This window comes from Girardinichthys multiradiatus, chromosome 1 (assembly GCF_021462225.1).
Source record: "Girardinichthys multiradiatus isolate DD_20200921_A chromosome 1, DD_fGirMul_XY1, whole genome shotgun sequence".
Taxonomy (NCBI): Eukaryota; Metazoa; Chordata; class Actinopteri; order Cyprinodontiformes; family Goodeidae; genus Girardinichthys; species Girardinichthys multiradiatus.
The window spans coordinates 23,990,164-24,011,076 of record NC_061794.1 but is presented as its reverse complement, the minus strand read 5'-3'; the positions used below and the strand labels follow the sequence as shown (position 1 = coordinate 24,011,076).

The 20,913-nt window shown below is 39.2% G+C and overlaps 1 protein-coding gene across 3 annotated transcripts in view; it reads right to left on the bottom strand.

The window, feature by feature from the left end:
• The window catches only part of stat6 (signal transducer and activator of transcription 6, interleukin-4 induced), a 60,536-nt gene that overhangs the window by 5,932 nt on the left and 33,691 nt on the right, over nucleotides 1-20,913 (bottom strand). For all 3 annotated transcript variants that reach the window (XM_047362400.1, XM_047362419.1, XM_047362410.1), the window contains exons 8-20: nucleotides 20,050-20,166; nucleotides 19,706-19,873; nucleotides 13,800-13,887; nucleotides 13,588-13,710; nucleotides 8,208-8,300; nucleotides 5,684-5,887; nucleotides 5,513-5,607; nucleotides 5,289-5,419; nucleotides 4,459-4,608; nucleotides 4,294-4,354; nucleotides 3,250-3,288; nucleotides 2,737-2,784; nucleotides 420-458 (exon numbers count right to left, since the gene is read on the bottom strand). In XM_047362400.1, the coding sequence (XP_047218356.1) occupies nucleotides 420-458; nucleotides 2,737-2,784; nucleotides 3,250-3,288; nucleotides 4,294-4,354; nucleotides 4,459-4,608; nucleotides 5,289-5,419; nucleotides 5,513-5,607; nucleotides 5,684-5,887; nucleotides 8,208-8,300; nucleotides 13,588-13,710; nucleotides 13,800-13,887; nucleotides 19,706-19,873; nucleotides 20,050-20,166 (1,356 nt within the window). The remainder of the gene's footprint in view (nucleotides 1-419; nucleotides 459-2,736; nucleotides 2,785-3,249; nucleotides 3,289-4,293; nucleotides 4,355-4,458; nucleotides 4,609-5,288; nucleotides 5,420-5,512; nucleotides 5,608-5,683; nucleotides 5,888-8,207; nucleotides 8,301-13,587; nucleotides 13,711-13,799; nucleotides 13,888-19,705; nucleotides 19,874-20,049; nucleotides 20,167-20,913) is intronic.

Genomic DNA, 20,913 nt, shown 5'->3' with positions numbered 1-20,913 from the left:
TAAATGTCTGCACTATTAACCGTTGTCAGCAGTTACCCTTTTGAGATTAGAGCAGCTCAAATCTTTCTGTTCGGACTAACTTTCTCCATATTTGATTAAAGTCTGCCACGTTCAAAAAGAAATGGTATTTTCTTAGCTCCAATAGAAGCAATGTTTTTAACTTCCTGAAGAGGTTGCCCAGTTATTAAATAATATATCTGACAATGCTTACTTTGTGTTTATATCTCATTTTAAAAACCTGCTGGCTGTTTTAGCACCAACAAGATCATTTTATTTGTCACACCTTAACAGCACAGAAAGACAAACATGATAAAATATTAAATGCTCTTTCATGTTGGCTCCCTCTGCCCATTAATGGTAAAAATGTCAACAACAATAGTGTTTTCAGTGCAGCACAACAGCATTAAAGCTACACTTACATGCTGTCATTGTCCATGTCTGATATATCTGATGGGACACTGCACATGCGGAAAAAATTTAAACACATAGTCAACAAAAGTTAAACAAAACAGAGTGCAACAAGTGTGGCAGTGACATTACACACTATTACATAAAAAAGGAACACTGTTTGTTTGCCTTGATCAGTAACTGTCTTTGAGATGGATTTAACTTTCATTAATTGTACCATGGTCTGAATTAGTTTATTTTGCTTACAATATTAAACATCTCATGTCCCGGTGTATCATAAGTCTACACAAGGACCGGGACTTTTGATGCATTACTTTTGATTAATTAAGTACAGGAAAAATAATGCTTTTAAAAAAGTAACATGTTAAATCACGCCTTTCCCATTTCCCTCATATGTGACCCACTGGTAACACTGAAACACATACTCCAGACAAATAGGTGGTAATGCCCTTTAAATTCGTTTACGAGCTACAGAAATGATGATGCACATGATGTACCAAGTATGGCAGCACATCTGGCTTACAGTAACACCTCAATACTAAGCATGTTGCTGGAAGCACGGACGCCAGAGGTCCAGCCCAGGGCACCAGCCCAGGGCCCTGGCGCATTGAGGGGCCCCGAAACGTTTTTTTTATTTTATGAATTAATGAAGTGAGAAAGCCTGAAATTTATAGCTTGCCAAGGAGATTAAGGCCGTGCCCTGAGAAGTGCTGTACTTTGTTTTAGCTAATGTCTGTCAAGATTGCTTGATTGGTACTGGTCCAAGTTTGACCCACATCTTACCCCTGGGGGAGGAACGAACTATTAATGGTGAAAGGTACATACGGGTTTTGGAGCAACATATGCTGCCATCCAAGCAACATTTTTTTCAGGGACGTCCCTGCTGATTTCACCAAGCTACATTCTGCAGGTGTTATAACAGCGTGACTTCGTTTTAATAGAGTGCGGGTACTAGAGTGGCCTGCCTGCAGTATAGACCTGTCTCCCACTGAAAATGTGTGGCACATTATGAAGTGCAATACATGACAACGGAGACCCCGGAGTGTTGAACAACTGAAGTTGTAGATCAAGCAACAATTGGAAAGAATTCCACCAACAAAGCTTAAACAATTAGTGTCCTCAGTTCCCAAAGGCTTATTGAGTGTTGTTAAAAGGAAAGGTGATGTAACACAGTGGTAAACATGCTCCTGTCACAGCTTTGTTGGAAGGTGTTACAAGAATCAAACTCAAAATGAGTAAATTTTTGCAAAAAAAACCAAAAACATAGTTTATCAGTATAAACATTAAATATCTTTTCTTAGTAGTGTATTCAATTGCATATAGGTTGAACAAGGTTTGCTAATCATTGAAATCTGTTTTTATTTACGTTTTAACCAGTGTCTCAGCTTCTTTGGAATTGGGGTTGTATCTATTTATTGATTAAGTTTTCAACCAACATTTATATGAACTGGAAAACTTACTGTTAATATTGCTATTGGATAAAAAGGCACAAATTACATTACAAGGGATCTAATCAATTAGATATTTTTTTCTCTATTTGAGTCCCAGCAAGTGTAGGGCAAATTCCAAATCAAGATGCTAACTGCATAAAGATCACATTTTATTGGTTAAAAACACATACAACCATTTTATTTACTGCAGGATCAACACAAGTTTGATTTTAGGCTGATTACCAGTTCAAAGGTAAAACAAATTTTTAAGTTTCACTACAGCAACTTTCTATTTTATCGGTTCTATGGTTTAGACTTCTTTAAAAGAGGTGCCAGAGTAAGTACTGTTGTAGCAGTACTTACTCTGGCAACTTGTAGCATGAAGTAATATTGGGTTGTTTTTCCACCAAATTTTATGCCATTGCAAGTGAGCTGGCTGAAAGAAGACTTGTGCACTTTTCCCTCACATATAAGAAATACAAATCAGGCTACTACAACTAAATTTGATCATTTGGTTATTCTAGATTTTTGTTTGGGTGTATAAATCAAAAGCAAACATAAATTCATATTGGCTCATGCCTATTTGATTTACATTAAGACTTCTCTACATGAAAAGTAACAGTAGAGAGTGTTCAGGTATATTTCCACTGCAGTCCTGGGTGATCCCCTCCTTTTGCTGCCCTCTAACCAATCAAAACACACGATACCACCTCCCAATTATCTAAATTGTGAGGTGGTATAAAATACACTGCGGTCCCACACAAAGCACATAAATGATCTCTCTATTCTTAGCAGCAAGCATTGAATCCTTACTGAATGAACATGCAAAAAATGATGGAATATTTGTTATTTAGAGGGTATTATTAGGTAGAGAAAAAACTGTTGAAATAACACTTACATCGGGAGGCTATTCAAGTCTGGCAAATTATCAGGTGAAAGTGAAGTTCTGCAGATTTAAGTTCAAAGAAAACAAAGTTATCAAAGTAAAACTAGAAAAAAACATCAACAAAGAACCTTCTTGCTGCAGTGCTAACAACTGCGCTATTGAATTATCATTATGATTATTAATTTTATTAAGACTTTCCTAAATTAACATCTCAAAATATCCTAAAAATATAAGCAATATTAAAACAACATGAGTAATCCTAGGCATAAACTGGAGAATCATTTTAATATAACTGAACATTAAACAGTATCCAGAAAGGAACGCAGTGCTAAGGTTTTAGTTAGACATGTTTATTATGCCGACTTTGCTTAAAATGTCTGCTTTTAGGATTTTAAAACATTTTTGGTCATTTAAAAAACATTCTGAGAGTGCAAGTCAAATCTGAATTAGCAGACAAAAATGTGGCTGAAGCCAAACAACTGTCTGACCAGAGTGAGAAAGTGACACAATTAAAATGAATCTTACGGGAAGGTGTTGCCATCGACATTTAGGACGCTGGGTTCACTATACACACAGAAACAGACACACATAGCGTATATAATGAGTTCCCAATGATTTCAGCCTTTTTAATAAGGCTTCTTGTTGAACAAATGTATATAAAAATGTTGCGGAACAATTAGGACACAGATTATTAAAACCAAGCCATATTAAAACACAGCACAGTACTGTGAAATAAACATGATTTAAACAAACATGAGCAAGCTTAAGTTCTCTCTCTATTGGTTCAAAGGGGTTGTCATCTGAAGTATTGACAGCAGGGGTATCAATAATGTAATTGTTTTCTTTCCCTCCTGAAGGAATGTAATCAAATTAAAGGAAGCATCAAAACATAACAATTTCCAAGCTTTCTCTAAATTTAAGAAAGGTATCAAGAAAATCCAAATTAAATTTGGGAATCTAGAGTTTACCATATCACAGAGAGAAAGAGAGAAGACATTGATAGATACTTTTGATAAAGTTAAGTCCTTTATCAACTAAAGAAAATCTTATTCATTCTCAAACCTTTAAGATTTCATGTTTATATCATGTTAATGAAATGATCATTATGTTAGTGTGAAAAATAATAGTTTAATTATTTGTTGTTTTAGTGACCAGATCCAATATACTACTTCAGCTCTGAGAATAAATATCATATCATAATATATTCCTCTCATTCCTTTCATGCAACTAAGACTCCCTGAAGAACAGATTTACCCTTCAGACGGTCAGATCTGAGACTGATTCAAAATAATACATTTTATTTTATGAGACCAATATAATTTTTTAGCACATGGATATACTTTTTGATCACTTTTCATCAATAGATTTTGATCAACTCCTGCAGTTATAAGGCTTATCACTTATCTATATGCTGATGCTGCCCATGCTTGTGTGTTTAAGCGTGTGTTTAAATAATGAATTGGTTTGAAGCATTTTTGCACAGCGTTCCTAGGATTTTTAATGAATGTGACCAGCACTGTATATATATATAAAAATAAAAATAAAAATAAAGTTTTTTTAACTTCTTACGAGCCAACTTTAGTTTGCAGAGTCACAGGAATGTAGCCCGAACTGGTTGGCTGTTGACGCCCTGTTTCAAACAAGACAAACAAATCCCCCTCTGGTTAACGACTCTACAACAAAGCATTTTAAAATTAACATAATGCTGTCTCTGGTCACTTTGCACAACCTTACCTGAGTAGTACTTTTTGAAAGCATCGTGTTTTGGCAAGTTAGGATACAGGTACAATATCTCGTCAATGTCCCGAATGCGGTCTCCCAGGCAGCGTATCTCAAGATCTTTCTTATTGAAAGGCTGGATGTTCTGGATCACCGGCATCCCGTCTAGAGAAACATATGTTTAATCTGTCAATGATAATGTTTAAATATTCAAGTTTGTTGAATTTTTCAACATTTTGACCCTTAAATCTACAAACGTTAACATTTCCATAATGGCCAGATTTGCCACGTTTTTGACTAAAAGTGGTCCTGTCAACAGATTCTCGTATTTCAGCTATGGATCTCTGCAGCTCCTCCAGAGTAACCATTAGGCTTTAAGTCTGGTTCCCTGATTAATGCTCTTCTTGCTCAGCTTGTCAGGTTCTGACAGCAAGGTCTTGGTAGGTTTGAAGTAATACCATCCTCCTACCATTTTGAGACAAAGGATTGAACAGAGCTGTGTGAGATGTTTTGAAGCTTGGAATATTGTTTTATAGCCTAACTCTGCTTTAAACTCCCCAATGTTATACCTGACCTGTCTGCAGTGTTCATTGGTCTTTATGATACTGTCTGTTTACCAATGTTCTCTGAAACCTCTGAGGCCTTCACAAAGCACAGCCATATTTCTACTTCTGAAGCTGACTTGTTGTACTGGATCAGATATTAGATAATTGTATCACTGGTATCAGAGTAAAAAGAGCTGAATTGAAATGCATTTGAACAAATAGCTTTCAAGTAATCCATATAACCATATGGTGCACACGGTTTAAACTAAATGTAATCAAAACTGCCAAGCCAACACTTACTCTCATAAGCCACGTAAGCGATGGTGATGCCTCCAATCTCCGAGTCACTAAAGCGAAGTAAAAAAGTCCCAGAGGGACTCTGTTTCAGAATCAGGTGCACGTGTTGCTTCCCAATGAAACCAAATATAAGCCTAGTAGAGCAAACATAGCAAACATTGGTCATTGCAACTGAATATTATGGAATGCCTACATTATTGACTCAAAGACAAGAAGCGTCTTCTCACCCGTCACTCCAGTAGGGTCTCAGATGTTTCTTGGTCAGATCCATTGCTCCATCAAACCACTGCCAGAAAGTGAAACTTCGACCCATGAGGACCTCCTGTAAGGTTAAAGGTATCATTTAGACTAGAATGTCAGCTCATGTCTAGGAAAAAAAATTACAACGCACTTCTTACTTTATTAAATTGGCACCAAGTAACCATCATCTGGCTGAAGTCATCCGAATAGCCAGGCATGTCGAAAATCTTCTGGGCCAAGAAGTGCTTGTTGTAAGCATCAAGTTCATGATTTGTCTGGACCTCTGAGCGAAATTTAACATTCAGAGTTTCAACCATCATCTGCCAAAGTACACGGTCTGGAACGACGAAGGGCACCCGGTCCTTAAGACAGGAACAGAAAATATGGCATGATGTGACAAGAGCATGCAGACTATCTGGAGGCTGCAGCCGCTTTGATTTGTATCAATTGGCCCTTTATCAAGTGTGAAAAACACTGCCTTCTGGGGTTGAAGTCTATTGCTGAACAGGACCCCATAACCTTTGACATAAAGGTGAGATTGAGAAATAATGACCCCCCTACCAGAGTGTCCAGTCCCTTGCACTTGTATTTTTTAAATATAAAATACAAGGGTTCACTATACATTTAATGCAAATAAAAATACAGCAGACTGGCTTTATGTATGTAATCTGCAAAATAGAAAGCTGGAAGGAAGTAAGTGTTGGAAGATTTGTACATTAATTATCATTGCTTAGTTTAAAAAGGTTCTTTATCCTTATGATTTACCATTATTTAATTTGGTTAACTTTGATAGAAGTGGTTTGAATACTTTTTACATTTATCTTTGATGTACTTTTATGAACTATTAACAGAATTGTCATCTTGTCTTAGAGTTGCATTTGGGTGGTTGCTATGCAGACTGAGCAGGAACTTGCGTGTGTGCGGAGGAGTTTGGGAAGCAGGCTGTTCGCACCCCATCCAATTTACGTGTCCTTGGATGCCAGATGTGGACATGTGTGCTGTATCAGTATCTGGACAGAACCAGTTTTATTCAGTGGAACTTGTATTTGTGAAACTGTGCGTAGCCACACCCACGATGCCATAACATGAGTGTTTCTTTTCCTTTCTTTGATTAAAGGCTGTGGGCTTCAGGGCAGCTCCTCTGAGAGGATGGACTGTCTCTCCCTGGCCAGCCAAGGATAACTTTGACTCGCTTGTGTCTTCATTGCATACCTTCTTTGAGTTTATCAGTGTGTCTAACTCTGACAGTAAGGAAGGAAGAAAGGATGACCAAAGGAGGGAAGGAAATGGAGGACACAAGGAATGAGGGAAGGTAGGAAAGAAGATATAAATAGAGAAAAGACATGAGCATGCAGGTCTAGAAGGACACAAGAAAGCAAGGGGAACACTAGGAAGGAAAGTAGGAGAGAAGAAAGATAGGGTAAGATTAGCAAGAAGGCAAGGAAGAAAGAACGCATTGAAAAAGGCTGAAACTCACACATACGCTTAGCTGAGGGAAGGGCCAACAGAATGGCTGTCTTCAGTGTCACAAATATTAGATGTATCAGCTACAAAGGCTCAAAGGATGGAATCATGAGGACATCAAGATGCCTCCAATGACTCTCTTTAATGGGGTGGACCACAAGGTGATGATGCCATCCCACAGTTTTCCTTTTAAAACCAACATTGTATGCCATGACAATGACCTGAAACACACAGCCAAGATATCAAGGGAGTGGCTTCAGGAGCAGTGTGTGAAGGTCACTAAGAGGCTCAGCTAGAATACAGATTTGAATCTCTGAAAAAAACTAAAAATATCTGTCTACTGATGCTGCACATTTTTGCTTCCGGATTTGGCCCCCTTTTCCTTTCTTTACTGACAAGGTGATAAAGGGTGGAAAATCTGGGGTAAAAAAAATCACATTGATCTCGTAAACTTGGCTTGCTTATGGCCTTATGTTGATTAGATAAGTGGGTGTATGGGGTGGCCAACCTTGTCAAAAATTTACACAAGGTAAGGCAAAGAGCACATCGGATGTAAAAGAAACTGATGGTCAAAAAGGGTGAGGTGTGTAATGTCCTTCACCTGTTTCCACAAATACATCAGGCAAATTATGGCAAAACAATTAGGTTGTGTAGTGTTCATGGCCTGAACAACGGTGTAATGGAAGATAATAGCCTTGTGTGGTAAGGGAGATCACGAGGATGGCTGGATTAGGTAGTACACCGCTTACTTGGTGAACACTATGCACTATAGGAAGGATAAAGTAATGTATTAATCTACAGCTGTAGGTAATCAGTGCTTAGGTAAACTGGTGTTAACCATTTAATGGAAATCTCTCAACACACTAGATTGAGAACACTGCAAAAAATCCAAACCTCACAGTTTTATGACTGGGAATATAAAAACAGGTAAACACTGGATACAAAGGAAGGCAGTAAATGTCATACAAAATGTAAACTTAAAGGGTTTTCTTACACTTTCATTTAATCTCTTCCTTAGTAAATAATTATCATTGCATAACTTGGAATTACTAGTATATTCTTCCACTGAGGCTGGGTAACTGCCAGTGACAACTGTCAGAGGCAAGATGCCAAACATAGGAGGGTGTACTATTTTACAGATGACTAAGGAAAGAGACATAGAAACAGTTGCAGGTACATAAAGGGGTAACTGAAACCAAACAATAACTTGACACCTACTGGTTCAGCAAATGCACAGTCCCATATGATGGTGGCTACTGCGTTGTTGTCCTGACTGCCGTGAACAATGATGACCACAGGCTGAGAGATCATCTGTAACAAGTGACATCAGATGATGATGATGATGTTAAAGATACAATGAAAATCATGTTTATGACATTTACTGTGTATAGTTTTTATTTCAGTGAGAGCTTAAATGGATAAATCTTGGGAAAAGTTGCTGTTCTGGTCAGACGTTTACAGAACTTCATCATGACCATAAATGTCATATTAAAAGTTTCATAATATTTTGAACTGTTCTTTTTCTTTAAAGAGCTTCAGTGAAAAAAATCATTAAGTGTATATACAAGACTGGGTTTAGAGTGGAGTTTTTCTAATCTACACTGGGTCAAAATTATACATACAAGCTCAAATATATGCACTATCCTGGCATCTCTGACCACACTTCTTATCACAACTGGTAGAGTTTAACCAAACCCAATAGTATAGTTCAGGGCAACCCAGAAGCTTAATATCAACACCCAATCAGTCCAAGTTTCAAACATCTAGCTGTTGAGATGAGATTCAGTTAAAGAAGCTGGAGGTAGCCCTCCTTCTTTATTATTCTATTTGGCAAAGCACCAGCAACACAGGTCCTAAGCATGATGCTTCCATCATGCTTGATAGTTGGTACATTGTTCTTAGGTTTGAAACCCATCTCTCTCTCCTCTATTATTTTCTCATTCTTTCCCTTTTTCCTTTTTGTGTGACCTCTCTCTCTTTCTTGCTTCTATTTTCTTTTTTGTTTCTGTCTCCGTGTCCATTGCAACTGAAATAATTCAGAAGGGAAAAGATTGGAGCCTGGTTTCTTTATTGATCATGAACCTCTCTGTCCATAGAGTGAAACTCGCTTCATTGTGCACAGTAACACTGGTGTTCCAGTAGCTTCTAATTCTTGTGGCAGGCTTGAGTCTTATTGGCTCCTGGGTTGTCCCTGATCATTCTAACCAATCCTGTTTCATCTGAAGGTGACAGTTTGGATTAGATGGTTAAGCATGGACACAACTGGGTGTTCCATCAGGATAACGATTGCAAGTGCACATAAAAACAGCTGTAATGTAGGACAAAGCAGGCAAACATAAAATTTCTGGAAAGTGCCGATCTGAAAGATACTAAAAAGTTGTTTAATATGCTCAAAAGTCAAGGCAGGTAACAAACCATTTTAAATGTGTCTCTCCACTCTTCCTCCAGACTCTGGGACCTTGATTTAAAAATGAATTAAATGGAAACTTTATTTTCATCTGGACCACTGGTGCACGTGGGCTTTGGACCACCGAACAACAGTCCAGTTCTTTTTCTCCTTAGCCCAGGTAAGATACATATGACATTGCCTGTGGTTCAGACCACGTGCAGAATTCATCTGTGCTTTGTGGATCTTGATGTGCTGACTCAGTCCGTTCCTTTTGAAGCTCTCCCAAATTCTTGAATGGATTTTGCTTGAGAATCCTCTCAAGGATGCTGTTATCCTTGATCTGGTGCACCGTTTCCTACTGTTGGACCACTTGTTTGCTGAATATTGGACCATTTGCACATTGCTGGACGCCACTATGCTTTCCAACATCATCGGCCATTTTGTATCCAGGACAGTCCGTTACTACAAATTCCATCGGCCACTGCGGCTGATATGACGGGGCGTCCCAAGTCTGACGTCACAGGAGATTATAAAGGAAGGTGACCCCCTTTAAAGAACGCCTTCAGCTGGAGACCTTGACATGAAGCATCCTCTGGAGAAGAAGAGGTCCCACGTGGAGTCTTCATTTATTCTCCTTTGTTGGCCAACGAAAAATTAATGAAAGAGGTTTTTGGAATGAGAAGGGCAGAAATTTCACTTTTCCGATCGAAGACGTGAGTTTAACACATAACGAAAACCACTGAGTTTCAAGGAGACGCAACTTTCCGTCCTTGCTTGGTTCTAGTCGACTGCTGATGGTCAGATCATATTTTTCCTTTTCGCCAAGGAGGCCAAAGGACGAAGATTGACCGCTCTTCCCGAAGTTAACTGTGGACGCACATTAACTTCCAACTTTCCCCCTCCTCCTCTATCCCTCTGCTCAGAAGGAAGACTTGAACAAAGTAAAACTCATCCTTTTATTTATTTTATTTATTTCTTTATTAGGAATAGCGTGGGCAGGGTAGAGTAGGATTTTTAGTGCGATTAGAGTCACCATTTAGAGTCTAATGTGTTCTGAATTGTATGTGCATCCCATTGTTTTGAAACTTGCTGGTACATTTGGAGGCCGCCGTGTCTCGCAAGTGTGTCTTTACCATGCGAACACCTGCACGCAGGTGCGCTGTGAAACTGGACAGCTACAATAACCTTATGGTGAAAATCAACCATTTTCTTTGTCTTCAACTTTACTGCTTACTGGCTTGCCGCCAAAAGTTTTATTATCCTTTGTCCTCGGGGTTTACAACCTTGCTGGGGGGGAGGTTTATGACTGCCTTCATCTCACTGAGCTACACTTTCTGGTAGGCTGCGCTCCCAAAGCTTCGTTCAACACCATATTCCCTTGTCATATTATCACTTTTGCCATAACTGCTGGTTGATTCCATATGCACTCACTGCTGTTTTGCTTTGTTTTGTTTAGTTAGATATTTTACCCCCTTTTTGTGTAGAACTTTGCATGTTTGAGTAGGTGAAGATCATTGGATCGAAGAGCTGATTGTATCAGGCTGATTGGTTTAATAACTTTTCACGTAGATAAAGAGAAGGCGTTTTGTGTTTAGTTTGTGCAAGAGTGATTTGTCAGTCAAAATAAGGTTAAAGTTCCACACGTTTCGGCAGAAACGGTCGATTAAACAGTGACATCTCTGGTAACAGTTATTAATTATTACTGAGTATTTAACGGTTGTAATTATCAAAGGCGTTGAGCCACAATTACAACACCAGAAGACATATCTGGTCTCGATTCATAAATGAGGATCTTTGGTTAAGAAATTAATTTAGTCAAATTATGATTTTTAATTATAATTATTGATAAATATTAATTAATCAATAATCATAATTCCAACACTACCACACCTTTTCCTTCCAATAAACCTTCAATGAATATGCTTGGATGCAACACCCTGTAATCAACCAGCTTCTTTAGCAATGACCTTTTAGGGGCATAACATTTTAACATAAAAAATGCTTGTTTAAAATTGCTGTTATGTAATATTTTTTTATCTTCGGAGACATTGTCCCAATTGGGACTTTGTTATCTGAAAGCCACAATCATCAAAATTAATTAAAAAAATCAAAGACTCTGTCTTGTACTGGACTCTATCTGTAATTAATACCTTTAATATAGGAATTTCACTTTCTGAAATGAGTGACAAATAATATTGAAATTTTTTCACGATATTCAAATTTCTTGAGTTGTACCTGTACAGGTCCTTCTCAAAAAATTAGCATATTGTGATAAAGTTCATTATTTTCTATAATGTAATGATGAAAATTTAATATTCATATATTTTAGATTCATTGCACACTAACTGAAATATTTCAGGTCTTTTATTGTCTTAATATGGATGATTTTGGCATACAGCTCATGAAAACCCAAAATTCCTATCTCACAAAATTAGCATATCATTAAAAGGGTCTCTAAACAAGCTATGAACCTAATCATCTGAATCAACGAGTTAACTCTAAACACCTGCAAAAGATTCCTGAGGCCTTTAAAACTCCCAGCCTGGTTCATCACTCAAAACCCCAATCATGGGTAAGACTGCCGACCTGATTGCTGTCCAGAAGGCCACTATTGACACCCTCAAGCAAGAGGGTAAGACACAGAAATACATTTCTGAACAAATAGGCTGTTCCCAGAGTGCTGTATCAAGGCACCTCAGTGGGAAGTCTGTGGGAAGGAAAAGGTGTGGCAGAAAACGCTGCACAACGAGAAGAGGTGACCGGACCCTGAGGAAGATTGTGGAGAAGGGCCGATTCCAGACCTTGGGGGACCTGCGGAAGCAGTGGACTGAGTCTGGAGTAGAAACATCCAGAGCCACCGTGTACAGGCGTGTGCAGGAAATGGGCTACAGGTGCCGCATTCCCCAGGTCAAGCCACTTTTGAACCAGAAACAGCGGCAGAAGCGCCTGACCTGGGCTACAGAGAAGCAGCACTGGACTGTTGCTCAGTGGTCCAAAGTACTTTTTTCGGATGAAAGCAAATTCTGCATGTCATTCGGAAATCAAGGTGCCAGAGTCTGGAGGAAGACTGGGGAGAAGGAAATGCCAAAATGCCAGAAGTCCAGTGTCAAGTACCCACAGTTAGTGATGGTCTGGGGTGCCGTGTCAGCTGCTGGTGTTGGTCCACTGTGTTTTATCAAGGGCAGGGTCAATGCAGCTAGCTATCAGGAGATTTTGGAGCACTTCATGCTTCCATCTGCTGAAAAGCTTTATGGAGATGAAGATTTCATTTTTCAGCACGACCTGGCACCTGCTCACAGTACCAAAACCACTGGTAAATGGTTTACTGACCATGGTATCACTGTGCTCAATTGGCCTGCCAACTCTCCTGACCTGAACCCCATAGAGAATCTGTGAGATATTGTGAAGAGAACGTTGAGAGACTCAAGACCCAACACTCTGGATGAGCTAAAGTCCGCTATCGAAGCATCCTGGGCCTCCATAAGACCTCAGCAGTGCCACAGGCTGATTGCCTCCATGCCACGCCGCATTGAAGCAGTCATTTCTGCAAAAGGATTCCCAACCAAGTATTGAGTGCATAACTGTACATGATTATTTGAAGGTTGACGTTTTTTGTATTAAAAACACTTTTCTTTTATTGGTCGGATGAAATATGCTAATTTTGTGAGATAGGAATTTTGGGTTTTCATGAGCTGTATGCCACAATCATCCGTATTAAGACAATAAAAGACCTGAAATATTTCAGTTAGTGTGCAATGAATCTAAAATATATGAATGTTAAATTTTAATCATTACATTATAGAAAATAATGAACTTTATCACAATATGCTAATATTTTGAGAAGGACCTGTATATTTAGCCAGTTAAATGGACTCTAATGTCCCGTATTGCCCACAACAGGAAAATTTCTTCAATGGTTGAGTTACTAGAATTCATGCCACAATGTCCCTGCCAGTGTGGCAGGGACATTGTGTAACTGTAAAGAAAGTATTTAGAAAATGAGGGTTAATCAATATAGATATACTGTAGTTATCACAAATTTCAGCAACTTCATGGCAATTTATTATCTTGAACCTGAACTGCAGCTCTAGTTTGAATAAATCATTCAAAGCCCAATTTGAATATGACATTCATGTCCGTGACAAGTTTATGAAAGCTTCTGACTGTATGTAGTTGGACAATGTCAAGCAAATGAAGTTTGTGCCAAACCTGTATCCTGAAAGGAGTGTCACAACCTGTGATGGAGATGTCTGTGGAGAACATGAGAGCGAACTTCTCCTCTGTCACAGATTCAGCTCCCTTTCTGTCTGCTCGCTTGATTTTCTTAATGGACTGTTGAAGAAAAAGACTTTCTCAAGATTTCTCAACAAGACTGAAAATCAAATAAATGTTTGATATGCTGAAAGAGGACCGGTAAATACCATGTTTCTGAAGGTGGCATGTGTGATCTTGGTGGCTGTGTTTTTATCCATGACAGCTGAATTGTTGATGAGTTCTCCGACATTTTCACTGTGTGTAATAGAATTTAATGTCAGATTATTCCTTCCCAAATGCAGTGTATGATGATCATAATATCACAGTACAAACAATCCTTATTTAGTGCACAGTTTCCACAAAATGAATCAAATATTTAAATTAAGAATACGGTGTCTGGAGGTTTTCTTTCTCAAAATAATTGTATATCATTATGGAAAAAAGGTATACAAATTAAGCTGGTCCCTTAGTGACTGAGTCCTCTTGTTAAGTCATGAACTTAATGAGCTTTTCCCACATTTTTAGGAGAGCTGAATTTCACTTGTCACACCCAAGTCTGATTACTGTCACATCCATACAATTAAGAAACCACACAAATAGAGCCTTTATGACAACATGAAGTAGGCTGAAAAACTAAAGAAATAAAGAAATTCAAAACAACAGTGACAACAGTGAGTGCTAAGCTCTCTCCACAACTGTTCCATGTTTTCTTCACAAATGGAGTAAACATAGAATAGTCAACCTACCCAAATTAGTCCAAGACCACATCAACGACCCATCCAGGAGATCGCAAAAGAACCCAGAACAGCATATAAAGCATTGCAGAACTGACTTGCCTCACTCATTGTTCATTATTTAACAATAAGACAGAGACTGGGCAACAATGTCATCTGTGGCAGAGTTCTAAAGAAAAGGCTTATAGGAAAATATTTGGTGGACAGAAGAGAAAAACGTGTAACCTTCTGGAAGGTGTGCGACCTGGTTCATCTTGAGAAAAGCTCACACAGCATTTTAGAAAAAGAACATTATAACTACAAGTAAATGTGGTGGTGGTAGGGATGGGTACTGAATTTGGAACTTTTATAGGTACTGACTGAATTCCGTTGGTACTACCAAGTATTGATTCACAGAAAATTAAACGGTACCATGTTTCAGTACCTACACGCATCATTGTGATACTGAGGGAGTGGAACAGTGGGGGATTTTCCATGCCGGACATGAACACAGCACTGCACGCACAAGAACGTCATGACGTCAGTAGCCGCTGGTACCATCAACAAGCATGGCTGATACCTATAAAGCGACCAGCGGCAGGAATACTTCTAATTTGAGTAAGCATTTGGTTAAGCACAAGATGTTTCTCAAGGCTGAAGAGCGCACAATTCTCATCAGCCCCAGATTTATGGCTACAACTCCTGCATTTGGCAACGTTAGCACACCTGCATCCATTAACGACTCATCATCTGCAGCCAGCAACATGAGAGAAGAAATGTTTGAAACAACTAGGTGGTGGTAATGTGATGGTCTGGGGTTATGTTGCTGTGTCAAAACCTGGACAACTTGCTGTAATTAAGTGGCACCATGAATTCTGTTCTCCAGCAAAAAATCCTATCTAAGAATATAGGTCTATTGGTTTGTGAGCTTAAGCTATGCTAAAGCGCACTTTGTTTATGCATGAGGATGATCCAAGCAAACCAAAGACTTTTACCTCTAAATAGCTAAAAAAAAAAACGCTGCAAACTTAAAGGCAATTGAGAGGCTTTGGCATGACCTAAAACAGGCAATTCCAATACAAGAACCTCCGATGTGGCTGAATTAAAACAATTCTGCAAAGCAGAATGATCCAAAATTCCTCCACAGTGATCTAAAACACTTACTGCCAGTTACAGTATCTGAAATGCTTCTTGTTCAGTTTTTGCTGCCTAACGGCATAAACAGTTTTAAAGTTTAGGTACTTTTTTCAGATACAGTGCGGTGGGTTTAAATAGCTTTTTTCTATGCAAGAATGAAGGCATCTTTTGAACATTGCTTTTCTACTTGTATTTACTGAGGTGATATTAAAATCTGGTGATTTGATACAATTGTGTCAAAAACAGAGGGAATCTAAAATGGTTAAATTGCTTGCTTACCACACTAAGTTTGAACAGATGAATGTGGCTTTAGCAAAGCTATAAAAGCACTAGATTGATGCAATCCATTTCACAGTGAGTGGTGAACACTCTCGTGTGTTTATTTGTGAAAGACTGATCTTAGATGCATTAGCATCTAAGATGCATTTGCTGCCAATATGTCTAATAAAAACTGAGAGATGTTAAGATGTTCCACTTTGGTTTTGTTTCCTCGTTCCATCTTTTTTAATATATTCCTGGCATTTGCCAAAGATAGTTTCTGGCTTTCTGGTGTACTTCAGTTTAAAAAGTCCCACTTTTACAACCACAATGTATTTTCCATCCAACTAACTTTAGCTGGCCTGGCTCCAGAAAATTGCCTTTCATTTTTGGAAAAAAACATATCTCTTTAACAAAGCTTTTCATCTGAGTTTTATTTATTGGAGTTACATGTTTTACTTTTGTTTAGTTATTTATTTGTCATTTGCATGAAATCTATTTTGATTTTATTCTTAGTTGTTAACTTTCACACTTGATTTTCTTTAGTTTATTTTGATGCATACTGTATTATTTTAATGTTTTTTATTCTTATTGTATCTTAAATTCTGTGATTTTTGGAAAATCACCAGTGTTCCCTTGTTACTGACAGTTATGGTTGCACAGGTGTCAAACTCCAGTCCTCGAGGGCCAATGTCCTGCAACTTTAGATGTTCCTGTGTGCCAACACACCTAAATCACAATGTCATTAGGAGGAGCTGGATTCTGTAGAACTTGAATATGAGAAGGCAATCCAGGTGTTCTGGACTTGGGACCCATCCAAATGTTGCAGGACACCAGCCCCTTTATGACTGGAGTTGGACACCCCAAAGATAGGGTTTTCTCTGCGGCCATAGCCTTTTAAAAATCTGTGGGTGATCAAGTGAAGTCCATTAAACGATCCTATAGAAAAATATTATCATTGCACATAATGCTGCCCAGTGATCAACGTCCTCAGCCATTGTTCTAAAGGTGCTAAGTAAACTTTTAAGTAGTTTGTTATTTGCAAGATTGTGACGCAGAGTACAGTGATTGTCTCAAATGGTTGTGTCTGGAAAATAATGTGCTTTAATTACAGGTACACACCAAATATTAACCTTGTACAAGGAAAAATGTGTATTTTAAATGAGAACACCCTACCTCCTGATAGCAGGTCTTGGCTCTTTTGGTTGAAATAACTTCAGGAGAGACTGATAAACTATCAGTTTTAATAGACTAATGTCTCGTATATCAGTCTGAGGAAAGTTTCCCCCACTTCGCACTTTCAGCTGTGAGATTTCTCATGGGTTTCCTGTATGTACAGCCTGTTTCAAGTCACCCAGAAGCATCTCAATGAGATCAAGATCTGGGCTGTGACTCAGGCCAGGACCTTCTGTTTCTTAATTCCTAGCCATTCCTTGGTAGATCTACTGGTATATTTTGGGTCACTGTCATGTTACAGGGTCCAGTTCGGTTTCAGCATAATTTTGTTTTACAGACTGTGTCACATTTTGCTCAATCACCCTTTGATACACAGTAAATACTGAGCAGAACTGAGCTGAGGTCACCTCCTGCAGCAAAACATTCCCTAACCATGACACCTCCATGCCTTAGAGCTGGAATGCTCTAAATGGTTTGGTCTCAAAATGTTCTCAGTTCTGGTGTCCAAATAATTTAATCTTAATTTCCTCTTCGCAATAAAAATGTTCCTTAAGTCCTCGTCTTTGCCTACATTCTCTCTTGCAAACTTCAGTCGGATCATCAAAGTAAAACTCACCATCGTCTCACCATGGTGTTTTGTTCAGCTACATGTCTGAGGTTTAAACCGTGCAACGCTCCTTCAAGATGCTGAATAATGATGTTCAAATCCTGTGCACCTGATGTTAAACATCTGTGTGTGATTTTAGCCATTTTAAGAGGGAATACATGGGAATAAGGGTGGTTGTGATTTGTTCCTCACCAGAAATTGTATTGTTTTTATAAAGTTTTACAGAAAAATGTAAAAGGCCTTCTATTCGGTTTCCATTTTTTAGTTATAATACCTGGATTTCTCAGTTTTGTTAAAACCAATACTGAATATCCATGTCCAATGTAAAGTTAGAAGAGTCCCAGAGGCTGTTATTGTTTTGCATTCCTGTCATTATTTGCCCTGGTCAACTTAGGGTTGAGGGTGAACGCCAAGCTTTTAATACACTGCTCAAAAAAATAAAGGGAACACTTAAACAACACAATATAACTCCAACTAAATCAAACTTCTGTGAAATCAAACTGTCCACTTAGGAAACAACACTGATTGACAATCAATTTCACAGCTGTTGTGGAAATGGAATAGACAACAGGGGGAAATCTTTGGTGATTATCAAGACACACTCAATAAAGGAGTGGTTCTGCAGGTGGGGACCACAGACCACTTCTCAGTACCTATGCTTTGTGGCTGATGTTTTGGTCACTTTTGAATGTTGGTGGTGCTTTCACACTCGTGGTAGCATGAGACGGACTCTACAACCCACACAAGTGGCTCAGGTAGTGCAGCTCATCCAGGATGGCACATCAATGCGAGCTGTGGCAAGAAGGTTTGCTGTGTCTGTCAGCGTAGTGTCCAGAGCCTGGAGGCGCTACCAGGAGACAGGCCAGTACACCAGGAGATGTGGAGGAGGCCGTAAGAGGGCAACGATCCAGCAGCAGGACCGCTACCTCCGCCTTTGTGCAAGGAGGAACAGGAGGAGCACTGCCAGAGCCCTGCCAAATGACCTCCAGCAGGCCACAAATGTGCATGTGTCTGCACAAACGGTTAGAAACCGACTCCATGAGGATGGTATGAGGGCCCGACGTCCACAAATGGGGGTTGTGCTCACAACCCCACACCGTGCAGGACGCTTGGCATTTGCCAGAGAAAACCAGGATTGGCAAATTCGCCACTGGCACCCTGTGCTCTTCACAGATGAAAGCAGGTTCACACTGAGCACATGTGACAGACGTGACAGAGTCTGGAGACACCGTGGAGAGCGATCTGCTGCCTGCAACATCCTTCAGCATGACCGGTTTGACAGTGGGTCAGTAATGGTGTGGAGTGGCACTTCTTTGGAGGGCCACACAGCTCTCCATGTGCTCGTCAGAGGTAGCCTGACTGCCATTAGGTACTGAGATGAGATCCTCAGACCCCTTGTGAGACCATATGCTGGTGCGTTTGGCCCTGAGTTCCTCCTAATGCAGGACAATGCTAGACCTCATGTGGCTGGAGTGTGTCAGCAGTTCCTTCAAGATAAACACATTGAAGCTATGAACTGGCCCGCCCGTTCCCCAGACCTGAATCTGATTGAGCACATCTGGGACATCATGTCTCACTCCATCCACCAACGTCACGTTGCACCACAGACTGTCCAGGAGTTGGTGGATGCTTTAGTCCAGGTCTGGGAGGAGATCCCTCAGGAGACCATCTGCCATCTCATCAGGAGCATGCCCAGGCGTTGTAGGGAGGTCATACAGACACGTGGAGGCCACACACAATACTGAGCCTCATTTTGACTTGTTTTAAGGACATTACGTCAAAGTTGGATCAGCCTGTAGTGTGTTTTTCCACTTTAATTTAGTGTGTGACTCCAAATCCAGGCCTCCACTGGTTAATACATTTGGTTTCCATTGATGATTTTTGTGTGATTTTGTTGTCAGCACATTCAACTTTGTACAGAACAAAGTATTCAATGAGAATATTTCATTCATTCAGATCTAGGATGTGTTATTTCAATGTTCCCTTTATCAATGTATTATTCTGATTTGTATTGTTACATTACAGCAGCCAATAACAATTACTTTTAACATTTCCTGGCAAATGTTTATAAGTAAAGGTTTTAATGAACATTTCAAATACCTGCCTCTTTTCAAAAGCATTAGAGAAGTTAAAAAATAGCAAATATCTTAAAAAGCTATGTGTTGCTTAGTCTGTTACTCACCCCAATGCAGCGCCCATGCTTCTGGCCTGGAGTTCATTAATAATTTGTGCCTTCACTGTCACAGGCTTTCCAGGTATTAGTGTTTCCCCCAGCAGATATCTCACAGTTGCTGAGAACTTTGACTGTGTTTTAATGACCTGAGGGGGCTGTAATTCCACAACAAAAGAGCTGCGAAAGTAAGAAATGTAATTAATGAGAAAAAAAAAAATCTTCTTTACAAGGTGTATTTACCTAGGGTGTGTGTGAAACAAGAGAGAAATGCTGAGCTAAATAACTGATATCAGGTGAACATAGAATTTGAGAAAGAGAATAAATGTGCGTGTGTGATGGGTGTGCAGCGCTACCTTTCAATCAGAACCTTGAGAAGCGCCTTCAGCCCTTCATCAATGTCTGAGAGGGGTTCATGAACCAGCATCAACTCCTGTCTAAGGCTACTGTTCACCACAAGCAGCTGCTCAGACCTGATAAACAGGACACATACAAAAACCACAGATTAAAAACACAAAATACTTTCATTGTGAATTATTCTTTATAGCTGCTCAGCAATAAATAAAGCATTCGATGTTTAAATGAAAAAAGTAGAAAAGAATGAAGTATTGTAGGTCAGAAGAAGGGTCTCAGACGTTTGTCTTAATAAAAGAAAGTTGTTGGGTCTATTTTGTTGGTCTATGCAATGTTTGTAGTTTATTCCCAGCCGCAAAAATGAGAACACTCTTTGGGTGTGCCCAAATCTGTTTCTGAGTAAAAAGTCGCTTGATTAGTTGTGACCCTTTCAAAACGTATGAATTTGTCATTAAAAATCTCTCTAATCTATTACAAAAACTGGCTGTCTACATCAGGTCCATTTGCTGGAGGGACAAATTTGTACTATTCTGGACCTGCAATCAGGGGCCACACAAGATTATTTCAGGGGCTGCAAATGTCCCCCGGGCCACACTTTGGACACCCCTGAAGTAGAGGATTTGATAAATCGTACAAATCTCACACCAAGTGGTTATGAACATGATACAAACTGCTTCACCACTGTACTGCGTGACACTTTTGAAGCTTAAATATAATTTCTGATCACTTCATAATAACACTCATCAATCATTCTATGTTTAAAAGCTTTTCACCATTTTGCAAAAACAAACAGATATTTTTTGTTAATACAAATGTTTTTTTATTTATTTATTTAAAACAATACCACACTGTTGTTTTCTATCTGC